At 41.2% G+C, this 27341-nt stretch overlaps 1 protein-coding gene across 1 annotated transcript in view; it reads left to right on the forward strand.

Moving 5' to 3' along the window:
• Positions 1-27341, forward strand: part of PLD5 (phospholipase D family member 5) — a 127020-nt gene that overhangs the window by 58877 nt on the left and 40802 nt on the right. The window contains exons 2-4 of the mRNA XM_063125639.1: positions 2124-2260; positions 17963-18131; positions 24465-24579. Coding sequence (XP_062981709.1) covers positions 2124-2260; positions 17963-18131; positions 24465-24579 — 421 coding nt within the window. The remainder of the gene's footprint in view (positions 1-2123; positions 2261-17962; positions 18132-24464; positions 24580-27341) is intronic.

A 27341-nucleotide genomic window follows, 5' to 3' on the forward strand; every position in this document is an offset into this window, starting at 1 on the left:
CTGAGGGGCAGAGAGAAATATGAGAAATGGAGATGAAGGTATAGTTTCTACAAATTCTTATTTGTAGAATTATTTATATTGCATTTATATCTTGCCTTTCTTCCAAGGAGTCCAATAGGGAAGTAATGGGGGGCACTCTTTCAACACCTTTGCCATTTTCTGTGCACTGCATGGACCTGTGTTGTTGTTTTTTGTGCATGCAGCATGAGAAGTTTTGATACTCATATATGGTTACGAGCAGGGATGCATGCATATGGAGGGAGGTGTGCACATGTAAGATGGGATATGTGAGTATTAAAGTATATGAGTGGGTGTATATGTGCTTGTAAGTGGGGATGTATGTGCCTTTAAGATGTGCATGTGTGTATGCAGCTTGTGAATATATGTCTGTGAATGCAAGCACCTGACTGAATAAATGTTCTGCACTTGTGTGCACTGTGTGTGAAAACATGTGAGAGAATGGTTTTTGTCCATGCATGCAAAAAACAAAAACAAAAAACCTGTCTTCCTTTCCCCTGCTCATCTATCCATTGTTAGTGTTTGCCGGTTCCATAACTACCATATATTTTTTTAAATGGGAAGAACCAAGAATAAAGCAATGGGACCACAATGGCTTTTTTTCATTGGGCTATAGAGAATTCTGCTCTTGTATTGGTATTTGGACTTGACATGCATTTCTGTATAACAGCAACTCTTATGGTGAGACCATGAGGCCAGAACTTAGCAATTTTAAAACCAGATTTCTATTCCACTACTATATTGCATTTTACCATGCTACAATGCAGCTGTTTTAAAATTCCACAGAATAAATTTGTCCTCTAGCCATCATTGAAATAAATGTGCTTTCAGTTCATGACCAGAATTGGCAGCACAAAGCCATCCAAATTTAATCATTTTACAAAAATGGCAGAAGCATTTTTCATACCAAGTTTCTATATTTGCAATCAGAATAGTAAATAAAACATGAATATTAAAATATGAAAATTGTCTATTTGAAGCTGTAGATGCTGTGAATCTATGAAACTTGAAGATTTTGTTCATGTATAGACAAATTCCCTAATCAGCCCTAACTGCACTTTAGAAATACAGGACCAGTTGTTCCTGAATGTGGATAGGGAAGTTTATTAATAGCAGCACAGAGTAGATAGACAGCATCCACATTCAGATATGCATATTGATGCACACTTTGATGCATGTCCCATTTTTGTCCTGAACCAGCTGTATTAGGGTGATAATTATTGGTAGCCCCAGTTTTCCTTTTGCAAAGAAGTATACACTTTTCACTGTACTATATGTAAATTGTCACTTGTTCAAAGCACATCAAACTGAATTAATTTGCTTTAAACAAATAGAATAGATCACCACTATGTAGCAACCACATTTTGCTGTGCATAAATTAAATCCATTAGTTCCTTCATCCAGCAACCACCAATGCATATACAGATCAGCTTTCAAGAAATGTTAAGAAGGAGGAAAATGCAGATTCTTTCCTCCGGAATCCAGACCAGCTCATCTGCAGGAAGTTTTTAAGCTCTTCCTTCAAGTGGCATCCCCCCATGCCCCCTCCCAAGGTAAGGGGGTGTGTCTCCAGAGTAACACAGCATAAGGATGTGTTCCATGTGCACGAGCAGATGCACTTCCCTTGGGGCATGGGGAAGGGGCAATTTTTATCCTATGGCTGATTCTTCTTGCATACTATAGCTATTCTTATCAACAGCATTTGTTGGCATAGGACTCTTCTTTCCATTTCAAAGTATGACGGTGATTCCACTTTCATCTCTAAGTTGGGATGATTGGCATGCTCTAATAAAATGATCTTTGTTCCATATCACAGGTTGTGTGATGCTTAATAAAAAAAAATCAATATATGTAGAAATTATTTTAATATGAATTTCCATTGTGACAAAAATATTGAAAAAACAGATTGATGTTTCATCAGGGTTATGGCAGTACCTTTTTGTATAATGAAACTTGTATAACTTAACGATCAAGCCAAATAGGTATTAAAAGAAAACCCTATCCTAACATTTATGACAATATATTCAAAGGTACCTGAGGTTCTTTCATCAATCATTTCCTAGCATTTTTGTCATCTCCATTTTAATCTCTTTAATCTCTTTCAGTCCCAGCAAAAATGCATTGTGATCTTTGCATTGGTTTGCTGCTTTGCAATTCTGGTTGCACTGATATTTTCGGCTGTGGATATTGTGGGAGAAGATGAGGACGGACTCTCAGAAAAGAACTGTCAAAATAAGTGTCGGTAAGAGGTAACAAACAAAACTTCTCTTTTGGAGTGGGTGACTATCAATATGCAAGGGAAAAAACTTAGCACCATAACCTGTTATATAACTGGGATAACAAAATTCTCTGGTTATATTCACAGAAACAAAGATGCAAGGTGAATTGTATTGTATTGTATTGTATCCATAAAGACAGCGTAACAGGCAGGATACCAGAACCTCACTTACAAAATATCTCTGCCCATGGAAAACCCACAAGCAGGACATGAGTATAATAGCACCCATCCACCCATGTTCCCCAGCAACTGGTATATTGCTTCTGATACTGGAGGTAGCATATAGCCATCAGGACTAGTAGCCATTGATAGCCTTGTCTAATCCTCATCAGACAGTATAAGCCATTTAACTCAAATTTCCTTTTATGTTGATAGAGACTGTTTTAAAATGCGAACATTCTTCTTTAAAATTGTCATATGTTGCCTGCATTGAGCAGATTGAACATTGATATTACAAATTCATCTCTCCTACATTAGTATCAGCCTCACATTTACATAAATAGCACAAAAGAAGTTCATAGTTTACACCTCTCCCATACAAACTTCTTTAACGTCTGTCTTCCTAACTAAGGCACCAAGTGCAGTGGCTTAGGAGCACCCACATATTCAGACTTCATTATTGGGGAAAGCTCCAGAAGCACAATGTGGATGGGAAAGTGAATTTTTAAAGAAATTTGATATTTATTTATTACATTTATAATCTGCCTTTTTTCCTCCAAGGGGCCCAAGGCAGCATACATAATCCTTCTCTCCATTTCTAACCTCACAACAACAACCCTGTGAGGTAGGTTGGGCTGAGAGGCTGTGACTAGCCCAAAGTCACCCAGTGAGCTTCCATGGCTGAGTGTGGACTAGAACCTAGATCTCCCGACTCCCAGTCCAACACTCTAGCCACTACACCACACTGGCTTTACATGGGTATTACCAATTTTATAGAATTCTACCATATATCAGTTTGCTAAAAAATGAGTACTAGGTATGGCCAAATACCAACATGCTTAGCTTGCAGACACATTAGTGTGGGACAAGTTTGCCCTTTGAGCACCTCCACCCCACGTTCTTAATTAAAGCAGGCTTAATTGACAGTAGTAGAGAGTGCAGCACCGTTTTCTGCTACTCCCTCTTTGCCAAGAGTGACCATCACCCTTCTCACAGCAGATGGAGAGGGACTCCCCAAATAGCTTTGCATTATTTGCTCGGCAGGATATACAAAATGATAGGAAAAAGTATAAGGAATGTATACAAAATTAATGGTTAAGGAACTAGCACTATATATACAACTGGTGTTACATAGGGTGACCATATGATAAGGGGGGCTCTTGTATCTTTAACAGTTGTATTGAAAAGGGAATTTCAGTAGGTGTCATTTGTATATATGGAGAACCTGGTGAAATTTCCTCTTCATCACACCAGTTAAAGCTGCAGGTGCCCTACCCCCTTTTAAATCTGGTCACTCTAGTATAGCTCCTGTACTTTAACTGTTGTGATGAAAAGGGAATTTCACCAGGTTCTCCATATATACAAATGGCACCTGCTGAAATTCCCTTTTCTATGCAACTGTTAAAGATACAGGAGCCCTGTCCTCCTTATCATATGGTCACCCTATGACCCCTACTATTATTTCAAATAACAGAGATTGCCTCTGATTACTGTCAGTGGTATACAAACAGTAATAACCTTGGTGTTAATTCTTCTGCACCTATAATGTTCTTCTCTGGCTCAGGTGAAGCTGGTGTGTGTGTGTGTGTGTTGTTTTGTAACCAGAGATGGTTTTGTGCACTTTCTTCCTGCTTTTAAGATGGCTGAGTAAAGGCTCAATCCTTTGCATATTTAAACACAAACATGCTGGGAGCTGTAGGACTTTTTCTTTCTCTAAACTCGCGTAGGATTGCATCCTAAAACTCATTTGTCCAAAACAGTTGGAGGGCATCAGGTTGGGGAAGGTTGGATTAGTGTCTTTCCTCAGGTCAAATAACAGATAGTAGAAGTTCAGATCCTGGCTCACAACTGTGTACTAACACATATATTCATAACAGCCTACTACTGATGTTACAAGTCCTGTCCAAAAAAAAAAAGGGGGTGTGTGTGACTATGACAGTATGATAATATGTGGGTTCTAAGAAATCCCATGTGTCATAACCATAGCTATGTATGTTTACCAAAAGTATTCCAGATAAGCAAGGAAGCAAAGAGTTGTCTAGAAGACTGGTGTTGATGGGGGCATTTCCCAAACTGTATTAAGCTCTACTTCAGTGTTTGCTACTTCTTTGAGATGTGGTTGCTTATAAAAAAAATAAAATCCCCTGAAGGCAGTAAGAGCATGTAAGTCAAACAAATAAATGGATAAACAAACCTATATTGCCATAGCAGAAGAAAATGTAGAGACTCAGAACTCCAACAATACTGTTTAAAATTGTATCATGCCCTTTGGTAGATGGTTTCTGGACAGTGAATATCAAGTTCTAGAAATACAATAAAAATTTCAAAATACTTCAGAAAAACCATAAAACGTGACAATCAGCAATAAAATAACTACCAGTGAATTGTTTGTCATTTTGAAAGAACTTTCTCTAAATTCTGTTCATTTTTATATCACAATTGATGGGCGTAGGATAGATCATATGGAGACAGTTGCCCCCTAAATTATGCAGGACATACATCATTAGGGTTTAAAACACCTGCACCTTAAATAACATCTGAAAGCTGATCGATAGTTAGTATCCTTGTATGAATACTCATGCATGAGCTTCAGCCATCTTAGTATGTGTTCTGTCCAAGCTTCACAATGTTCTTACAGGGCAAAAGGATGATAGTTAATTCAGATCTGGCAAAGGCATGAATGATGGTTACTAGATTCCAGACATCTGATTATCTACAAGGAAAACTAGGTGAAGCAAGATGCCTAGATAGTACACCTGATAGGGCAAGTAGTATAGGATAGCAGAAGCTCTGGCACTGTAAAGAACTGGGAGTCTTGAACCAGAAGCTCCAGGAGCAAACCTCTGGGAAGGTCTCAGGATGGGGGAGTTACTGGCCTGATTTCTGCTGTGCAGTGAATTTTGCAATCTAACCCATAAGGACAGAGATGGTATTGCTTTTTTTTCCAGCCAAGGTGGACCAGGTAATCCTAGGAACCAACTGCTCCCAGGCATGGTTCCTCAGTCTAAGCAGTTCATCCCACCAAGTACCCACAGCAGATTGCTCCATAACCTGACCATTGGCCTTTTTTGGTCACATTGCCATCTTCTGTCCCTTTAGACTCTTGGTTGCTGCTTCAGATTCAAATGATACCATTTTCTACTGCCCAGCTGGACATTGATGGCTTCAGTCAGTTCTTACATGGCTTGGGCAGTATAGAAATGTAATTAATAAATAAATTAATAAATAAATAAATTTAGTGAACTGTAGTGGGAAGATTTTGCCCAGACTCAGTTCAGGTGTGGTGTTCCCACTTCCATCCCCTCAGCCCCAGATCAGTGTTTAGGAGACAGCTGATCACTTGCTAGGCACGATGTTTCGAATCTCTTTTATTTTTCCTCCCCTCACCTGGCTTTTGCACACCTAGTAAGCCAGTTCCTTTTTTCAGAATTTCTTTCAGCACAGTTCTCTAGTTCAAGGTGAAATTGTAGAGGATTTAAAATTAAATGACCTGCTTTCGTATTTTATTGTGTTCCATAGAACGGATTCCATCGACCTAACACCGTAGAAATGCTCTTGTTCTTTTTCTTCATGGTCAGGTTATGGAATACGCATGTTCCTTGCTTAGGCAGAAACGTTGGCTACAATTTCCTTGAATATTTTCACAGGTTAAGGCAGAACACTTGTATAATGTCACAAATTCAGCCCCTGGCTTCAATAAAAAGTGTCTCAGTAGCAGAGCTGTAAAAAAAATATTTGCCTGAGGCCTTGGGAGACACCACCAGTTAAGGCAGACAGTGCTAGCCTAGACTGACTGTTCTGCTCAGAGACTAACTCAGATCCTTATATAACTTAACTAACATACCAAATAATCAGAAGAACATGTAATTAGGATTGCAGTGTTAGTTTGAGACCAAAAGGCATCCAAGCAAAATAGAAAGACATGGGTGAGGCAAAGATATAATGATGTATTGCACATAGAAGTGTGTGTATATACATATGTGTGTATTTGTGTGTGCAATAGATAGATATAGTTAGATAGATACGCACACACACCTTCCAGCCTCGCCCTCTGGAGGAATCCCCACTGTTATCTCCGATCTGCAATTGGAGGTAACAGTGGGCATAATAGTGGGGATATGGGTGGGTGGGGACTCAGCTAACACTGGGTGGAGTCCTCTGCCACTCCAGCTGAGTGGCTATGTGCAGTGTGTGCTGTGCAAACCAGGGATTCAGCCAATACTGGGAAGAGTGCACATTGCTGAGTTGTTTTGCATAGCACACTTTGCCCCAAGCCAGGGACTCAGGCCTTAGCTAGACCTAAGGTTTATCCCAGGATTGTCCCGGGGTCGTCCCTGCCTGCTCCCAGGATATCCTGTGTGTCATTTACATGAACTGGGATGACCCTGGGACGATCCCAGGATAAACCTTAGGTCTAGCTAAGGCCTCAACTGGTACAGATTTGGTACAAGGCTTCCGTTGGTTTATTGAAGCCATTTTAAACTCCCCCCTGCCCTTATGTGTGTCCTCAATGTTTAATATCAGCATAATCTTTCACTGGTAATTATTTAATTTATTATGTATTATTTATTACATTTCTAAGCCGCCCAATAACTAACATTCTCTGCATGAATTACAAACATTAATCTGCCCAGACTAAATGCTGCAATACATTGCAATACAACCATCTGTCAGGGATGCTTTAGGGTGGATTCCTGCATTGAGCAGGGGGTTGGACTAGATGGCTTTGTAGGACCCTTCCAACTCTGCTATTCTATGATTCTATGATTGCTTTTAAGAAGTAGGGTGTGGTGGGACAGTTTTGTTGTTGTTTATTCGTTCAGTCGCTTCCGACTCCCCGTGACTTCATGGACCAGCCCACGCCAGAGCTTTCTGTTGGCTGTCGCCACCCCTAGCTCCCCCAAGGTCAAGTCTGTCCCCTCCAGAATATCATCCATCCATCTTGCCCTTGGTCGGCCCCTCTTCCTTTTGCCTTCCACTTTCCCTAGCATCAGCCTCTTCTCCAGGGTATCCTGTCTTCTCATTATGTGGCCAAACTACTTCAGTTTTGCCTTTAATACCATTCCCTCAAGTGAGCAGTCTGGCTTTATTTCCTGGAGTATGGACTGGTTTGATCTTCTTGCAGTCCAAGGCACTCTCAGAATTTTCCTCCAACACCACAGTTCAAAAGCATCTATCTTCCTTCGCTCAGCTTTCCTTATGGTCCAGCTCTCGCAGCCATAGGTTACTACGGGGAATACCATTGCTTTAACTATGCGGACCTTTGTTATCAGTGTGGTGTCTCTGCTCTTAGCTATTTTATCAAGATTTGTCATTGCTCTCCTTCCAAGAAGTAAACGTCTTCTGATTTCCTGGCTGCAGTCAGCGTCTGCAGTAATTTTTGCGCCCAGAAATACAAAGTCTGTCACTGTCTCCACGTTTTCTCCCTCTATTTGCCAGTTATCAATCAAGCTGGTTGCCATAATCTTGGTTTTTTTGAGGTTTAACTGCAACCCAGCTTTTGCACTTTCTTCTTTCACCTTTGTCATAAGGCTCCTCAGCTCCTCCTCGCTTTCAGCCATCAATGTGGTGTCATCTGCATATCTGAGATTGTTAATGTTTCTTCCTGCGATTTTAACTCCAGCCTTGGATTTGTCAAGCCCAGCACGTCGCTTGATGTGTTCTGCATACAAGTTGAATAGGTAAGGTGAGAGTATACAACCCTGCTGTACTCCTTTCCCAATCTTAAACCAGTCCGTTGTTCCATGGTCTGTTCTTACCGTTGCTACTTGTTTGTTATACAGATTCCTCAGGAGGCAGACAAGATGACTTGGTATCCCCATACCACCAAGAACTTGCCACAGTTTGTTATGATCCACACAGTCAAAGGCTTTAGAATAGTCGATAAAACAGAAATAGATGTTTTTCTGGAACTCCCTGGCTTTCTCCATTATCCAGCGGATATTGCCAATTTGGTCTCTAGTTCCTCTGCCTTTTCTAAACCCAGCTTGTACATCTGGCAATTCTCGCTCCATGAATTGCTGGAGTCTACCTTGCAGGATCTTGAGCATTACCTTGCTGGCATGTGAAATAAGTGCCACTGTACGATAGATGGAACATTCTTTAGTGTTTCCCTTTTTTGGTATGGGGATATAAGTTGATTTTTTCCAGTCTGATGGCCATTCTTGTGTTTTCCAAATTTGCTGGCATATGGCATGCATCACCTTGACAGCATCATCTTGCAATATTTTAAACAGTTCAGCTGGGATACCGTCGTCTCCTGCTGCCTTGTTATTAGCAATGCTTCTTAAGCCCCATTCAACCTCACTCTTCAGGATGTCTGGCTCTAACTCACTGACCACAACGTCTGAGCTATCCCCAATATTATTATCCTTCCTATACAGTTCTTCCGTATATTCTTGCCACCTTTTCTTGATCTCTTCTGTTTCTGTTAGGTCCTTGCCATCTTTGTTTTTGATCATACCCATTTTTGCCTGGAATTTACCTCCAATGTTTCTGATTTTCTGGAAGAGGTCTCTTGTCCTTCCTATTCTATTGTCTTCTTCCACTTCCGCGCATTGCTTGTTTAAAAATAATTCCTTATCTCTTCTGGCTAACCTCTGGAATTTTGCATTTAATTGGGCATATCTCCCCCTATCACTGTTGCCTTTTGCTTTCCTTCTTTCTTGGGCTACTTCCAGTGTCTCAGCAGACAGCCATCTTGCCTTCTTGGTTTTCTTTTTCTTTGGGATGTTTTTTGTTGCCACCTCTTGGACAATGTTGCGAACTTCTGCCCATAGTTCTTCCGGGACCCTATCTACTAAATCTAGTCCCTTAAATCTATTCTTCACTTCCACTGCATATTCATTAGGAATATTAGTGAGCTCATATCTAACTGATCTGTGGGTCTTCCCTATTCTCTTTAGTTTGATTCTAAATTGTGCAATAAGAAGTTCATGATCTGAACTACAGTCAGCTCCAGGTCTTGTTTTTACTGTCTGTATAGATGTCCGCCACCTTTGGCTGCAAAGGATGTAGTCAATCTGATTTTGGTGTCGGTCATCTGGTGAAGTCCATGTATAAAGCTGTCTTTTAGGTTGTTGGAAGCGAGTGTTTGTTATGCACAGTGAGTTGTCCTGGCAAAATTCTATCAGCCTATGTCCCGCTTCATTTTGTTCTCCTAGACCATGCTTACCTGTAATTCCAGATGTCATTTTACTACCCACCTTGGTGTTCCGGTCTCCTGTAACAAAAATAACATCTCTTTTTGGTGTATTATCCAGTAGGTGCTGCAGATCCTCATAGAACTGATCTACTTCTGTTTCTTCAGCATCTGTGGTTGGGGCATATATTTGGATCACTGTGATGTTGGCTACTCCATTTCTTCTGTGATCCTCTTGCCCGCAGTAGTAGATCTGGTGGTGATCTGATGTGAAGTGTCCCATTCCAGTCCATTTCAGTTCACTGATACCCAATATATCTATATTTAATCTTGACATCTCACCAATAACCACATCCAATTTGCCCTGGCTCATAGATCTTACATTCTAGGTTCCTATGGGGTGTTTATCTTTAGAACATCGGATTCGTCGTTCCCCACCAGCACCATCGGCCGCTAGCCGTCCTTTCGGCTTTGAGCTAGCTGCGTCATCACATCTGGGGCTAGTTGAACTTATCCTCTGTTCCTCCCCAGTAGCATTTTGACCATCTTCCGACCTGGGGGTCCCATCTTCCGATGGTATATCGACATATCTCTGGTTGTACTGATCCATTTAGTTTTCACGGCAAGAATACTGGGGTGGGTTGCCATTACCTTCCCCAGGGATCATATTTAGTCTGACCTCTCTACCATGACCTTCCCGTCTTGGGTGTCCCTTCACGGTTTAGCTCATGGCATCCTTGAGGTGCTCAAGCTCCAGCACCACGACAACCTGTATTTATAGCAATGTAAACATGACAGCTGATGCAGAGGGTTAGAAGTAGAACTGAGCAAGCCACAAATACACAAATAAAATCTGAGATATTTTATATTTGCTGCTGCATTTTTATTAGACTTGAGAGAGCCGGAATGATTGTGTTGGAATTCTTCATTCCTCTACCATGCCTGATAGGATTGGGCTTTTAATCAGGATGGTTGCCTTCAGATACAAAATATTGCAAAATGATTTTTAATCCAATCTCCACTTTTTTCCTGTGTGTTAAATACAAATCCATTTTTAATACAAAGCATCAATATTTGTAAATATTATATCATTTACTGCTACTATGTCCTGAGAATGCCTATGGTGGTCTTAAGCTTGGTAGGATCTTAGGTTAAATGGATGTTGCTTTAGTCTTTGTATAACCCCTCCCCACGTTGAAACATCATTGAAGAAAGAGGCTGTATTGTTTAATATATTGTGCTTACTAAATAAATATTCTGAGCACTTTGGAATGTTATGTATTTATTCATTTATTGCATAATCTTGTAGCTGGGGCACAAAACAAATAATTATAGGCCAGAAACATCCTTAATACTGTCCATTAAATAGATTTCACCCAGGTCCTCAAGGCTCGTATATCTTCCTTACAAAGACAGCTATGAGTACAGATTATTGGTAACACCATTTAACCTTTTTCCTCTGAAGCTTTTTGTGTGTGACATGCTCCAGCTCATTTTAGATTGAATACTGATTGTAGCAGTCAGCTGGCGCATACGTCTAATTTCTTTTGTAATAAATATTCTTATTCAGTGAGAACAATTTATCACTGTTTCGTGTAATGGGACAGAATGTACAGAAAGTAGGTGACATTCATTATAAAGTTAATGTCTGACAAAATTATGACAAATTAAATAGCTACTGTAGTTGTGTCATAGAGCATTTAAATTCCAAACTGCCATTTTTTTTAAACACATTGCAAGAAGTTTGTGGAGATAGCTTGACCTTCACCTTTTGGCATCACTGAAAGAACAGCTTGACTGTTACATATATTTAACTTTAGTCAATGATCTTAATCTGGGGTGGGAAAGCTATGGTCCCTTGGCCTAATTTCATAGAATCATAAACTAGTAGAGTTGGAAGGGGCCTATAAGGCCATCGAGTCCAACCCCCTGCTCAATGCAGGAATTCATCTGCTAATTTCTACTGCTTTCTGCATGTGACCTCTGGCAGGAACAATCTGTCCTTTCCCTAGCAGCCTACCAGGTGGAAAAGAAGAAGAAATAAATGAGTGATAGAAAGGCCTTATAGGGAGTGGCAGAAAAGAGAAAAGGGGTGAGAAACCCACCTCTTACTCTGACCCTAGTCACCACTGGCTTTGGCCCACTGCCGACATGTAGCCTCTGACAGATTACTCATGAGGAAAAGGTTTTCCACCCTTGGTATAAATCAATGTAAGAAAAACTGGAGCATAGATAGAACTGAGGGCTATGGTGCACCCCAATTTGAGTGTAGTTTTGAACATGATATGGGGGATACTCATGGAAGATGGATGAGGTGCCGGATGACTGGAGGAGGGCTAACGTTGTCCCTATCTTCAAAAAGGGCAAAAAGGAGGAACCTGGGAACTACAGACCAGTCATTCTGACATCCATCCTTGGGAAAATTCTGGAGCAGATTATAAAGAAGTTAATCTGTAAACACCTTGAAATCAATGCAGTGATTATTAGAAGCCAGCATGGATTTGTCAGGAACAAATCCTGTCAGACTAATTTGATCTCATTTTTTGATCGGGTAACCTCCCTTGTGGACTGTGGGAATACTGCAGATATAATATATCTTGACTTCAGCAAAGCTTTTGACAAAGTGCCCCATGATATTTTGATTAACAAACTAGCTAAAAGTGGCTAGATGGAACAACTATTAGGTGGATTCACAGTTGGCTACAGAATCGGACTCAAAGAGTACTTATCAACGGAACCTTCTCAAACTGAGGGGAGGTAACATGTGGGGTACTGCAGAGCTCAGTCCTGGGCCCAGTGCTCTTCAACATTTTTATTAATGATTTGGACGAGGAGGTGCAGGGAACGCTTATCAAATTTGCAGATGACACAAAATTGGGTGGGATAGCTAATACCCTGGAAGACAGAAACTAACTTCAAAGTGATCTTGACAGGCTGGAGTGCTGAGCTGAAAACAACAGAATGAAATTTAATAGGGATAAATGCCAAGTTCTACATTTAGGAAATAGAAACCAAATGTACAGTTACAAGATGGGGGATACTCGGCTCAGCAATGCTACAAACGAGAAGGATCTTGGAATTGTTGTAGATCACAAGCTGAATATGAGCCAACAGTGCAATATGGCTGCAAGAAAGGCAAATGCTATTTTGGGTTGCATTAATAGAAGTATAGCTTCCAAATTGCATGAGGTACTGGTTCCTCTCTTTTATTTATTTATTTTATTTATTTATTTATTACATTTCTATACCGCCCAATAGCCGGAGCTCTCTGGGCGGTTCACAAAAATTCAGCCCTGGTTAGGCCTCATCTAGAGTATTGCATCCAATTCTGGGCTCCACAATTTAAGAAGGATGCAGACAAGCTGGAGCGTGTTCAGAGGAGGGCAACCAGGATGATCAGGGGTCTGGAAACAAAGCCCTATGAAGAGAGACTGAAAGAACTGGGCATGTTTAGCCTGGAGAAGAGAAGATTGAAGGGAGACATGATAGCACTCTTCAAATACTTAAAAGGTTGTCACACAGAGGAGGGCCAGGATCTCTTCTCGATCCTCCCAGAGTGCAAGACACGGAATAACGGGCTCAAGTTAAAGGAAGCCAGATTCCAGCTGGACATCAGGAAAAACTTCTTGACTGTTAGAGCAGTACGACAATGGAACCAGTTACCTGAGGAGGTTATGGGCTCTCCCACACTAGAGGCATCCAAGAGGCAGCTGGACAACCATCTGTCAAGTATGCTTTAGGGTGGATTCCTGCATTGAGCACGGGGTTGGACTCGATGGCCTTATAGGCCCCTTCCAACTCTACTAGTCTATGATTCTATGTGAGATTCTGTATTACAGGTATTCTTGACATAAGAAGAAAGGGCAAAAGGGTGAAAGGACAGAGGAATTTGCAGGGCTGGCCCAAGGCAATGCAGCGAATGCCGGTAGTTATTTTGGTGCTTATGGTATTTGTCAGAAAATCCCATAAGCACCTCTCCCATCCCTGGCCATAGAAATACAATAATAACAAAGTAACTAACAATTTGCTATCTTTTACAACACACCCAAATTCTGCTGCCTGAAAGTTGGGGGAGTCAAGCCTAGGAAAACACATCCAATTCTGCCCCAAATGGATTTCTCTAACATCCCTTTTCTGGCATCAGATCAAGGCCCCAGATGAGCCCTATTCAGGCATTTACCTGAATGCCTGGATGCTTAAAGTGGGTATAAGGTTGGGGCTGTGCATGCTCACCCCACTCCTACATTTCCAGGCATGCAGGCCCTGACCAATTCAGTTCAAACCTTGTGGTGTTGAATCAGCAAGGTCTGAAAGCGAATTCTACTTGTGTTCATTTGAATACAAGTAGAACTCTCCATGTGATCAGGAACCCTGATAAGGTAGGAAACACAATTACAGAGTTCTACTCACATTCAAACAAACATGAGTAGTACTCCCTTTCAGACCTTGCTGATTCAACACTGCAAGGTCTGAACAGAGGGGGTTGAGCCAGTGTACCTAGAGATGTAGCGGGTGGTGCCAGCATGCATGTCCCTGACCCTCTACCCACTTTAAGCTCTTACAAATTCAGCCAAACACCTGAACAGGGCTATAAGTTCGTTATTTATGCATCACGAAAAAAAGAGGATGAAAGAGGATGCAGATTTACATAAAATTTATATGTGGTGATTTATATGTATAGATACAAATTTAGAAATCGTTGCTGTAATTTAAATAGTAATACAATATAGCTCACCATCATATGACTGCTCAGTCTGCTGTCCAGATGCTAACTGTTGATGGTCAATTTCAAGGCCCTTGGACTCTCCCTTCTTAATGTTCTTTATCTTTAAATCACACTTGGAGCATCATCACACGGGGAAATTGCATTTGCTTACCGTCGCTTCTCTGCCTGGGTATTTGTCCCTTATTATTTATTCTTTTGAAAGAAGAAGTAAACAATGTGCACGTGGCCCATTCAGTGGGCTGTTTTGATTGCACTGCTTCTCTTGCGCACAGCAGGAGATACCGGCAACTTCTGTCTTTATTTTAAGTTGGACTTACTGGGGTGTTTTTTGTGGCACAAAGAAGGCAAGAAGGGGCGGGAGGCAGACAATGTCATGAGAGGGACCCACAAAAATCCATGAGTGCCCAGTAACGAGTGTGCAATAAAACACTCATCTGATGGAGCTCTTGGACTGAATAGCCCTTAAAATAGATGGCACCTACAAATAGAGGAGTGTCCTCTGTAAAAGTAGGACACATGGGCACCCTATCCTAGAAACTATTTAAGCACAGATTTCATTTTCTTTAACCCACTGCTATTTTGAGTGGAGCAAAACCACATTTTAAGTACTCAATCCACAAAAAGCACATTCTATGTACTCATTAGTATTCTTGTAGAGGCCAAATATTATTCCTAATGAGACCTAGTCCAGTTACTTCATTAGTCTTTCAATAAGGTTGGTAGAGATAAAAGGACTATATTTTTATCCTGGAACAGAAGTGCAAATTCTAGGTCAGCCTTTCTGTTCCATTTCCTAATCTATTATGTGAGGATGAGCATTCTTGTCTACTATTTTCGGCACAAGAATGTTCTGAGGGTTTAAGTAGATAATGTATCAATGAAACTTGTACTGGAAAAATGAATAAGATATTTGTTAAATATTTAAAGGCTTCATCTTGTTAAAAGTGTTCTGCTTGGAAAAGAGGGGAATGTAGAGCAGACTTACGGTATTTTTCTTTCTTTTTACAATGGGCTTTTGTTAAGATTAGTTGTGGTTATACGGCTGATGAGACTGATCTGTTCCTATGGGATCTTTCTGCTTTTACACTTCATACACATCCCAGCAACCTGTAGTGACATGGGAGGGGGTGGAATGGATAATTTACTGGTTCACCATTGCAGAAGGAGTTGGCAGTATCACCTAACTATTACAGCAGTTTTTACATGTGAAATGATTTATAATTTTAGCATGTTTCTCTCTGAAACAAGTCTTAAGAGACACACTAATTTTATCACCATTTTACAGAAGGTTAAATGACAGTTTCATAACTCTACTTTAGTGCATCCATAGATGATCTGGAATTTGAATGTGACTTCATAGATCAGAACCCATCATTAAAGTAAACATGACAAATGGTAATGTAAGAACAAAAAACATGCTTTTGCATTCTTAACTCATTTACCCTCACAGCAACCCTACGAGCTAATTATAATATTTATTTAAAATGTTCATATTCCACCTCAAGGCAGAATGCTACCATTGTTTTTGAAATGTCATCTTAATAGATTCCTACTAGAAATGCTTTTTCTTAAAAAAAAAAAAAAACACGTTCTGGAGAAATTAAAAGTATCAATTCTATTTTGATTTAAGCTGCTGCAGGGGTAAAAAAAAAAAAACTACTGTCAAGAGAGCTGATCTGATTAACAGAACATTCTCATGTTGCTCCTTTGTCTCTTCTCTCCTCTCACTGCCCATGGCCTGCAATCAGGAGTCATGAGGTGTGCACAGTGATCAGGCTCTGGAAAGTCAATTTTAGCAGAAGTAGGGGAAACAGTATAGGTAGACAAAGCAAGAATTAACCAACAGGCTGGGTCTTTACAGTAAGAAGAAAACCCAATCCACAAAGGTACAGGCTGCATGGAGCAACAGAGGCTGAGGAAATGGCATAGCAGGGGAGGCAATGCTCACCAGAGGTTATGGAGGGCAATGGGTGGTTAACTATGGGTGGTAGAGGGACCCTAGTGTGCATATGTGGGGGGGAAAGACAGCAGGGATTTCACCGAGATACAGCCATAGGAAGTGTGTGGCAGGGGTGGGGTAGGGAGAGAAACCATATGAATTATATCAATTTGAGGAATTAAATATAATCATTATATCTAGAAGTTAATGCTTTTTACTAAATTGTTGGGAACCAAGATGTTATTTATTTTTAGAGCAAGAGATCTCATGATAATGGCTATGAGAGTTTCTTTCTTCTGTGGGCTTCTCTACATTAAGTAAAAATCCTGCACCTTTCCCGGGGCTTTGTCTTCCAGAATCTTTGTGGGATTACTATCAGCACAGTACACGTGCTCACCCCTTTTTTCCGTTTCCTTTGCGGGCAAGTTCCATATGTTTCATTTATATGGCCAGTAGATGGCACTGCAATATTGCACTGTTCCGGAAGTACACTGCCTCTTTGATGGCGATTTATATTCCTGCATTTCCGGTGATTTATAAAATGGTGGAATGAAGCTTAAAAACGATGGGAGAGGCATGAAAGTTTGACAACGTCATAAAAAGGACCCATGAACTTCCACAAGTTAATAATAAATGCCTCAAGTAGAAATAGCTTCTATGTGATTCAAAGTGGAGTTGGTGGAGGAATACTCCAAAAAAGTACGTTCATACTGTATGGAGTGCTATGGAACAGAACACTCCATATACCAATCTAACTTTTTCCCAGTCATGACACGTTAAACAGTGTATCTGTAGGATGAATGAATCACCTCTTCCCTTACAAAGAGGGGAGTACTTTGAGTAATTTCTAGAATGAATTCTGCACCCTTGGATATGTTTAACTATTTATAATAGGGTGTTGGCAAATTATAGGAAATCATTTCAAGATGCTTTCTAGAATCATAGTGAAAACGGGAAAGGGACAGAAACAAGATCCCTTCCCAATTGAACCTATTTCATTTCGGGGGGAAACATGTTTAGGAAGAATTCTTGATAAAATAATTGTACGAGAAGAAGATCATGAAAGGACATAATCATTTGCCATAATAAGAAAGTAGTACTTCCGGGATGGAATGAAAAAAAGGGTGGGATTTGAGTTTTAATTCCCTTCTATTTCCAAGCTAATATTTTAGTATCAATTCCACAATTATCCTGATAACTTAAATGAGTAGATTGAAGGAATTTTAAATACCACTAAAGCAAGTTATTTTTAACCTCTACCTCTGCTACAGGAACCAGATAAAGTTTTCATTATTATAGGTAAAGTTCCTCAAAGTTGTTTGTCAGGGAGGAAAGCAAATGCTTGAGCATGATGCTCTTTATTTATAGTATTTATATTATTTATTTATTTATTTATTTATTTATTTATTTATTTATTACATTTATATACCGCCCCACAGCCGAAGCTCTCTGGGTGGTTCACAAAAGTTAAAACAGTAAACATTAAAAAGTATACAAAATTTAAAAACCATCAGAAACATAAAAACAACAGTATAAAAACAACATGTCTTTAAAAATAGAAAAGCAATACTAAGTGCCTCTCAAGCATGAAAAAGAGATTTTAAGAAACAAAAAACTTATGATAACAATATCCTTGTGAAATAGGAACAATTTATATCAAGTAGTTTTGTAAACTGTCTTGTTTTCTTTGTGTCTTCTCAGGATTGCTCTTGTGGAAAATATTCCTGAAGGTATAAACTATTCAGACAGTGCACCATCCCATTTGTCCCTTTTTCAAGGCTGGATGAATTTACTTAATATGGCTAAAAAATCTGTTGAAATAGTATCTTCCCAGTGGGACCTCAATCACAGACATCCATCAGCACACCAAGTATGCTTTATTTTAAACTTTCATGTTTTGATCATCAGCATTGTTTACATTTTACTGTTTATTCTCTTCTGTATCTGGAACCTTGAGGTATATTTTAGATAAGAATATCTCTTATCCTTGCTCTCATCATGATACTTCTGTATTGTAATAACCAATTGCCTACATAATATTTCTCCAACTGTAAGTAAAAGCAGCATTTCAATTCACATGAAAAGTTTAATGCTGAAATGGAGGGAATGGTGGAAACCGATTTTAAAAAGAGCCTCCCTAATTTGCCCATGAAATATATATTCTAGTTGTAATGTTTTCCCCATATTTTTCATTTTTTTTCATAATTTTCATATTTATTTAAAAATAAAGGAAAGGATTGAGAAAAATATTTAGCCTATCTGAAGTTTTGTTTTAAAAATAGTGGCTGTATTCCAGTAGGCAATAATTGATGTCAATTTCAGACAATAAAATCAATCAATTTCAGACAATAAAATCAATCAGTGTATTCCATGTCTTCAGATAATCTGTCAAATTATCTCAGCGATTTCACAAGAGTTTTAAAAACAGAACAGAAGCTCATTTCCAATATCAGGCAAAAGCTATTTTTGCTGCTACCTGCAAACTCAAAATAAGTGAAGTGAGTGAGAGAGGAACATGTCTGTCTAATTATTCAACAACCCTAAAATCCAAGTCTACCAAAATGCCAGTAATTTGATTAACTGGTAAACCTGTTTATTCTTATGGGTTTTGTATAACATCTATTGTAATGACATTTGGAGTTACAGTTTAACACGTTGGACAAGATCCAAGGAGCCCTGCTGGTCTGCACAGGTGCTTTTGTGGATTCCCACAGCTTCCCCCTAATTCCCCTGAGTGCAGCTCCGTGCACTGTGTCTGATCTGTATGGATGTAATTATAAGGCTGAATCCAAAAGGATATAATTATTTCCACAGAAAGAAGGTATGAAATCCCTAGCTCTTTGTTGAAAGCTCTTTTCAACTCTTCCATGTCTAATTTCGAAGCACTACAAACATTTGGCAAAAATAATATTATTATTTAAAACTGAAGCAGTCATTTTGGGATAGATAAATGGCTGCAGTAAGTTTTCAGTTTTATTTTTTTCCAACTGTAATACATCATATACAGATCAGTACAATGAAGTGACATGGAATCAGTTGGAGGATATATTAGGACTACACTGCTATCAATCTTTGTCACTTGTTTGCTGTGACTACTTACAAAATTTGTTTACTACTACATAATTCAAACAAAACAATAGCACCTACATCCTTTAAATTTAGGTCTTGACTACTCCTGCCATTTATCCCTGGGAGGTCACGAGGTGAACCAGGGATGAGCACTCAGTTCTTCTGGGATAGCTGGGACTGCTTTTTCCCCATTTTTTCTGCAGTCTTGGAAACATCCTGAGCTACTCAGGTGTGGCTCTCTCTCTCAGGGTCCTCCTTCTTCCCCACGAGTAGCAGGGCTCATGAAATGGGCATGGAGCTCTGTAAGGGGGGGCAGTTCAGGGGCATCGGGGATGAGGGGGAGAGCAATTTTGCCATCTTTCAGGGCCAAATTTGTTGTATGCATGGGGGCTTTCTACACCTAAGGATTATCCCAGGCAAATGGAGGGATCATCACTGCCTGCTCTCAGGATCCCCTGTGTGTCATTTGGATGTACAGGGATGATCCCGGGACAATCCCGGGGGGGGGGGGAAAGGCAGGTGTAGAAACGGCCTGTGTGTGTTTTAAAAAATCATTCCTTTGAGCAGGTTTGTGCCTACACAATTGTGCAAATGTCTTCTCTTTAAAAATAAATAAAATGGCACCCTGGAACACCCCTCTTTACTTCTGGGACAACTTGCTGGCGTGTGGCCCCAGAGGGACGATCCCAGAAATGGAAAACTCCGTGATTGTCCCTCCCCGCTCCCCAAAGGGCTGCAGGTGTAGATGAGCCCTTAGTCAAGAACTCTGGGTTTTTGCCACAGAGGATGCCTTGAAGCTGAAGATAAAGTTTAGCAAGTTTCCATTCTCCCAGAATAGTCCTCAACTCAACAATAAAATTAATAATCCACACCTGTATTTTTAAATGACTTCCTTGAAAAAATCCACTCCTATATACTTTCATTCAAACAAAAGAACTGAAGCAACACCAACCAAAAAAAAGCCTTGCAAGTTAGTTTTGTGTAAATGCTTACATTTTTAGATAGAAATGTTCACATAAAGATGTTTAATGTGTCATTTATTTCTGAATTGGATGAGTTTAAAACATAAGACAAGGGTTATATATGGGGGGGGGAGTAGCTGTTCAGTAGATCAGCACCTGTTCTATTGACATCAGTGGCCTAATCTACACCAAGCAGGATATAGCGGTATGAAAGCGGTAGATGGTATGTGTCAATGGGCCCCAACAGTGCACTTCAACGCTACTATAAAGCAGTAGTATGGCGCCTGCCTTTTATATAACACTTTCATAGTGAAATATCCTACTTGGTGTAGATAAGGCCAGAATGTTAGAATGCTGGCATTGGTGTTATTGGTGAAACGGCTACTGTGGAAGTTGTGAAAGGGTTTAGAACTCCAGTTCAAATAAACCTGAACTAAGCAAAAACTACATGTTACTAAGTGATGGGGGTGCAAACATGCACCTTTTCCAGTGTCAAGTGAATGTAAAACCTTTGCTCATGCAGAAACTACATATGCACAGCACAGCTCTGGCACATACAAGAATCCTCTGGATCAGGGTGACTCCATTTAGGACAGTCAGAGCTTGCAAAGGTATACTTGTGTTCATTTGATTTGTGGTTTTCATGTTACATTTACTGAGAGTGACAAAAGATGCCATTTGATTGATTGATTTACAACATTTATATACTGTTTAACATTTAAACAGATTCCAGAGCAGTGTACAATAAATGAGCAATGAATGTGGCTGCCACCATTTCATTTATTTTTGAAGACATTCATTTGTACTTGGAAATAGGGCTGACTTTTATATCATTGCTATGACTGCATTGTAACAATGGAAATCTTACAGCAAAATAATAACAATAATAATCCAGGGTTAAACTCCAGCTACATGAGGATCTGAACATCTTCTGAGAGTTCAGACTATACAGTGACAAATATATGAGAGGAATTATTTATTTAAATTTCAGCATTACCTTATCCCAAGAGTTCATAGAATATTGCAATATTCCATCATCTCATTTTTCTCTTACAGCAACTCTGGCCCTTTCTACACCTAAAGATTAACTCGGGAAAATGGAGGGATGTCCCTGCCTGCTCCCAGGATCCCCTGTGTGTCATTTGGATGTACAGGGAAGATCCCGGAATGATCCCAGGAAAAAGGCAGGTGTAGAAACGACCTCTGTGTTAAATAGGCTAGGTTTAGATATAGTAAGTATTTTAAGGCTCCTTATTGACTTTCATGGTTGAATAGGGAGTTGCATATCTCACAAAATGCTGATATTTAAGGGAAATACAACATGTTATCATGCCTGTTATCTACTTCATGATTCTAGCAACTTTAAATGCTTCTTCCAGAAAACAGTGTCAAGTTCCATTGAAGTATATTATTAAAATCACTCCACTGGCTGCCAGTTATAGTTACTGGGCAAAGTACAAAGTGTTGGCCATTATCTTTAAAGCCTTTGGGTCCAGGTTATGTACAGGATCGCCTTCCCCCATACAATCTGCCCCACATACTCAGATCCTCTGGGGAGAATTTACTTCAGTCACCCAAAACTAAGCTGACAACTGTTGTCCAGAGGACCTTTTCTTCTGTCACCCCCCCCCCAGACTGTGGAATGGCCTGCCAGAGGAGATTCATCAACTTCACTCTTCCTGAGTTTAAGATAGCTATAACAACTAGTCTCTTCCAGCAGGCCTACCCAGATGAATTTTAAACCTAAGAATTTTAAGATGCCCTGATTGTTATTTTAATATTTTATTGGTTTTATATGTTCTTTTAATTAGTTGTATGCATTTGGTTTATATTGCATTGTTGTAGTAATGCTGTTCCCCGCCTTGATCCAAAGGGAGAGGCGGGTAAGCCTTCCCATAGTCCCTGGTCCTCACTGGTGGTGCTCGTGGCTAAGCCCCAAGGCGGGGGGAGTCCGTTTCTGCGTGGACTTTAGATGGGTCAATGCTTTGACCCAATCAGATCTGTATCTAATGCCTTGTTCGGATCAGCTGATTGAGCAGCTGGGGTTTATTACCACCTTAAATTTAACTAAGGGTTATTGGCAGGTGCCCCTGGACGAGGAGGCTGCCCGGAAATCTGCTTTTGTGACTCATAAAGGACTCTTTGAGTTTACTGTGTTGCCCTTCGGGGTTAAAAATGGTCCAGCCACATTCATGAGGTTAATGGATGGGCTTCTGGATGGGCTGGGGGACTTTGCCTGTGCTTATTTGGACGATTTGGCCATTTAGTCTCAAACGTAAGAGCAGCATCTGTCCCATGTGCGCCAGGTGTTTGATCAGGTCCAGGCGGCAGGGTTGACCATAAAAGCATCAAAATGTGAGTTTGGCCTAGGGGAAGTAGTGTATTTGGGGCATCGAGAGGGGGGAGGAAACATCAACCCATTAGAGGCAAAGATCAAGACTATTCGAGACTGGCTGGTGCCCAAGACTAAAAAGCAAGTGCAGTCGTTCCTGGGCCTGGCAGGCTATTATCGATGCTTTGTACCCCACTTCAGTGCTGCGGCTGCCCCCCTTATGGACCTGTGCCAGAAACGGAAGCCTTTGCAGGTGCAGTGGATGGCCATATGTCAGCAGGCTTTTGATTTGTTAAAGACTCGCCTAATGGCTGCCCCTATTCCGCAAGCCCCAGACTTTGGGCGGCAGTTTGTGCTACAGACTGATGCTTCGGAGACCGGGTTGGGGGCGGTGCTGTTGCAAGAGGGGGGGCACCAACATCTTCACCCTGTTGCCTGTCTGAGCAAGAAGTTATTGCTCCAGGAAAAGGCCCTGTCAACCATTGAGAAGGAATGTTTGGCGATTGTGTGGGCAGTGGGGAAACTGCTACCCTACCTGTGGGGGTGACGCTTTCAGCTTCAAATGGATCACTCCCCCTTATGCTGGCTGTCCCGCATGAAAGGCTCTAACAGCAAACTGTTGTGGAGCCTGGCTTTGCAGAATTATGACTTTGAAATTTCACACATTTGAGGATGGGATAATGTTTTGGAGGATGGGCTGTCCCAGGTCCATTTTCTAGCTGATTAGGACCAAAAAACGGTGTGTGCATCCTTTTGAAATGCAGGATGGGGGGATGGATGAAGGGCTTGGGGGAATCGCCTCCAAGCCTCATCTTTCAAAAGGGGGCATGTGAAGGATAGGGGTACAAGTCTGTACCTTTAACCTGTTGTTGCTATGAGGGTGTAAGATCTGCCCTAGGTAGGATCTATGGTCTATTGTTCAAACTGGCTGTGCCAGGCTTTCGTGGCCGCCAGCCAAGGTCATTCCTGTCCTGAGCCAGTCCAACTCCCACTGGCACCTGGAGATTGTCAGGGTGTTGGACACACTAAACAGGATTCAGCTATGGGAAAAAGAGGTGGCTTGGCCCCTCTGGGAGGAGGGTGGGCGATAGCCCGGGAAGGGCACGGGTTGGTTTATTCAGGTCATGGGACCTGGGGTCCCAAAAAGAGATAAAAAGCTTTATGAAAAAGTTCCTCCATCTTCCTTGGTGGTGCGTGTGTATGTCAAGTGGGAAGATCAGGTCCGTGGCAACTATGCCAGTTGCCCGGAGTTAGAAAGGTTTTTTTATGTTTTAACATGTGTGGGTGTTCTGGAGAAGGCTGTTGGCTGGGTGTGGGGTCGTATGAATGCTTCTTGGGGTAATGGCTAAGTATTAGAGCTTTTCCTCACCTTCTCTCCTCACTCTTCCTTGTCCATATCCCTTTTCCCTCCCCCTTTCTTTATTCTTCCCCTTTCTATTCTTTTAAGGGGCTGTTTTATGACCAAGGCCTCACGTGTTAGTTTTAGTGATTGCAATAAAGTTGCTTTGGTCCCTAACTGTGTGTCTGTGGTTTATTCCTGCGAACATCTGGCTCATCCCGGTTGTGGACAGGGCAGGGAGGTGGGCAACTTGGGAGTTCAGGAAGTTTGGTCCAGGAGCCTACCCTGCGGGGTTCTCAGGTGGACCCTGACTTCCTTTACTATTATTATTATTATTATTATTATTATTATTATTATTATTATTATTAAAAAAATTCAAAATACATACATGTATGTATGTATGTATGCATATACATACACACACATATACGATATAGTTTGATTTAACAATCAATCCCAAATACGTTTTCTCTGCTGTTTTTTTTTTTTTTTTCCCTGCAGGGAAAGCATCTTTTTGAGAAGTTGCAAGATCTATTGTCTCAAAATATTGAGATCAAATTAGTAAGTGATATTCTTCACAAGGATTCCAAGTTATTAAATGACTTGAGAAAAAAAGGTAAGACTAAGTTTTTTGCCTTACGCAAACATTAATAAAATCAAAGTTGTATCTGCTGCTTCTTAAAATGTGGGATGTTGATAAAAGTAGAAATCAAATGTGCGAAAGCAGTGGCTGTATTGCACCCTATAAAGTTAAGCATTTTTAATTTCAATTGGTTTCTCTAGGAAACCAGTTTCTGTGGGAATTGGTTTCTATTTGTACCTTCATATCTATCATGTGTTGAAGTTTTGTGGTGTTAAGTGAGAAAAGAAGCAAGCAGGATAGTCACAGTACATATTTATTTATTTTTCATTTAAATAAATGGGACTTAGAATTATTTAACTTTGGCCAGATCTTACCGATTTATATAAAATGAGGAAGCGGTATTGTTAGGATTAGAAGTCTTCAGCACTATGCTAATAATCAGCAAGACACTTGGGGTGTAATCCTATGCATGTTTAGACAGAAAAGAGCCCTACAACTACCAGCATTTCCCAAACAGCCATGCTGGTAGTTGTAGGATTTTGTTCTGTCTAAACATGCATAGAATCGACCCTTAGAAGTGCAGTCATAGGCTGTCTGCAGTACTCCAGGTTCCCTAACTGGGGCCACTGTATCTTTCTTTTCCAAATAATAGTGATTATATGTTTCATGGTGGTGGAACTGAAAGCTGTTTCTTTGTGGGCTTTGCTAGACCTGCCGGGATAAGCCGGCAGGGAGGCGGGGCGACGGTGCGCTGATGTTAGCGCACGCTGCCCGGGCTTCCAGACGCGGGATGCGCAGGGACGTCGGGATCCCTGCAGCGTCCGCCATTTTTTTTAAGTTTAAAGGGGCCACGTGCGGCCTGAAGACTGCGGAGAAGGTAAGTCCGTTTTTTTAAAAAAAACCGAAGCCTCCCCTCCCTGTCCCCGGCCTTGCCCTGGCAGCGCCGCTCGCCTGATTGTTTGGGCGGCGGCGCCCGGCGCTTGCCTGGGCAAACCCCCCCATGCCAGGCCTTGCCCTGGCAGCGCCGCTCGCCTGCTTGCTCAGGCGGCGGCGCCCAGCGCTCTCTCTCTCCCCCGCCCTCCCCCCTTGCCATCCCCAATGTCTGCTCTCCCCCCCGTCCTGCTGGGTCTGGCCTTCCCCCTGCCCCTCTCTTCCCCCCACCCCGGGCCGATGGGCACAGCGCTCATATGAGCGCTGTGCCAGGTCAGTGGCTTTTTGCGGCTACTCGCGAGTAAGCAAGTAGTTGCAAAAAGCCACGGACCTTCCTAGACATTTCGCAGCCCTGTCCTGAGGCCGGGGCTGTGAAAAAGGCGCGCCATAAGCGACTTCGCTTATGGCGCGTTAGAGGAGGCCTCAGTGCGGCCTAGGCCCGGATTCCCCTGTGGGTCATCTGGACGCACAGCAGGGAAACCGGGTCTCAAAGCGCGCTAAGGCCTCGTCTAGGAAGGCCCTGTGTTATGTAATTGTAAATCCTGATAATGTTAACAACTGAGTACACTGCTGCTGTACACTGTTTTTGAGACTTCAGTTTTTATGCAGTCATAAGTGCCCTTCCCCTGTGTCCGGCTTGCCTGGCCGCGGGGAGGCTGTTTCAGGTGGAGGGGGAGAAAGAGATGTGCCTGATCACTATTGGAGCGATCAGGTTGGGCTATTGGTCAGGGGTGGGGCGGCTGAGTTTACAAAAGACAGATGCACACCAGCCTCTCAGCCTTTTCTCATTGTGGCTCCCTCCCACAATGCCTGTATGCAGTGTGGATTTATCTGATCGTCCTATTGGGGGCCAAGTAGGAATTTTTGGCTCATAGCCAGATTGTCAGGGGCTATGTGTCTTTTTGCCTACTTCACACTGTAATTGGGAAGAGAGTGACTTAGGAGTTGCAATATATTTTAATTCAGTTTAATTTGGTCACATTTGGCTTAGGCTGGTAGGGGCAGACACACTTAAAGGAAATGGATGGTGATCATTCTGTGGCACTGTTGTTTGGTGACAGGTGATGCCTGAGGTCTTCCACTGAGGGTTTTGCAGCCCCAGTGGGGGGGATAAGGGTTATCTGTTAGGGTGACTCGTCACTCCACCCAGTGTTTTGTGGCCCAGAGTGGGGAGTGGCATGGGTGGGTCTATCCTCCCCAAAATGGGTATGGCCTGGGTGTGGCGATCGTCTGACACCACACTCCAGACATAGAATGCTTTACCCGATATAATGTCTAGCTAGTTGCTGGCGTAGATTAGGGCCTGCCCAGTTTCCCTTTGCAGATATTTTAATAAATGTGGCCCAAATTTGATACCATACATATTGGTCTCGCCTCTTTATTTCCCCCCTCGTTCCACCCACAATAGACATTTGCATTAAAAGTAATAAACGGTTGAGAATGAAGACCTCTGAAACATTGTATATTGCAACATCTCCTTGTGATTGTGAGAATAAATGCGTATTTTTCTACTCTAAAATACAGCTGTCGAAAATATGTCATAATTACAGAAAAAGTCATTTGGAGATTTTAAAAAAGCATCTTTTCAACTATTTGAATATAATATAGCAATCCATTTCTTTACATAGTTTATAAACACAGACACAGGTGCACATATGTGTACATGACTCACACTCGATCCATCTTGGATAATGCACTATTCAACATGTATTTGTTGCTATGTGATTTAGTGTATTGCTGTATTTATTTGTATCTTCATTTCTGTCATGTGTTGAAGTTTTCTGGTGCTAAGTGAGAAAGAAGCAAACAGAATAGTCACAGTTTACAATACCATTTATCTATTTCTAATAAATAAAATATTTGTA

This window comes from Elgaria multicarinata, chromosome 4 (assembly GCF_023053635.1).
Source record: "Elgaria multicarinata webbii isolate HBS135686 ecotype San Diego chromosome 4, rElgMul1.1.pri, whole genome shotgun sequence".
NCBI lineage: Eukaryota > Metazoa > Chordata > Lepidosauria > Squamata > Anguidae > Elgaria > Elgaria multicarinata.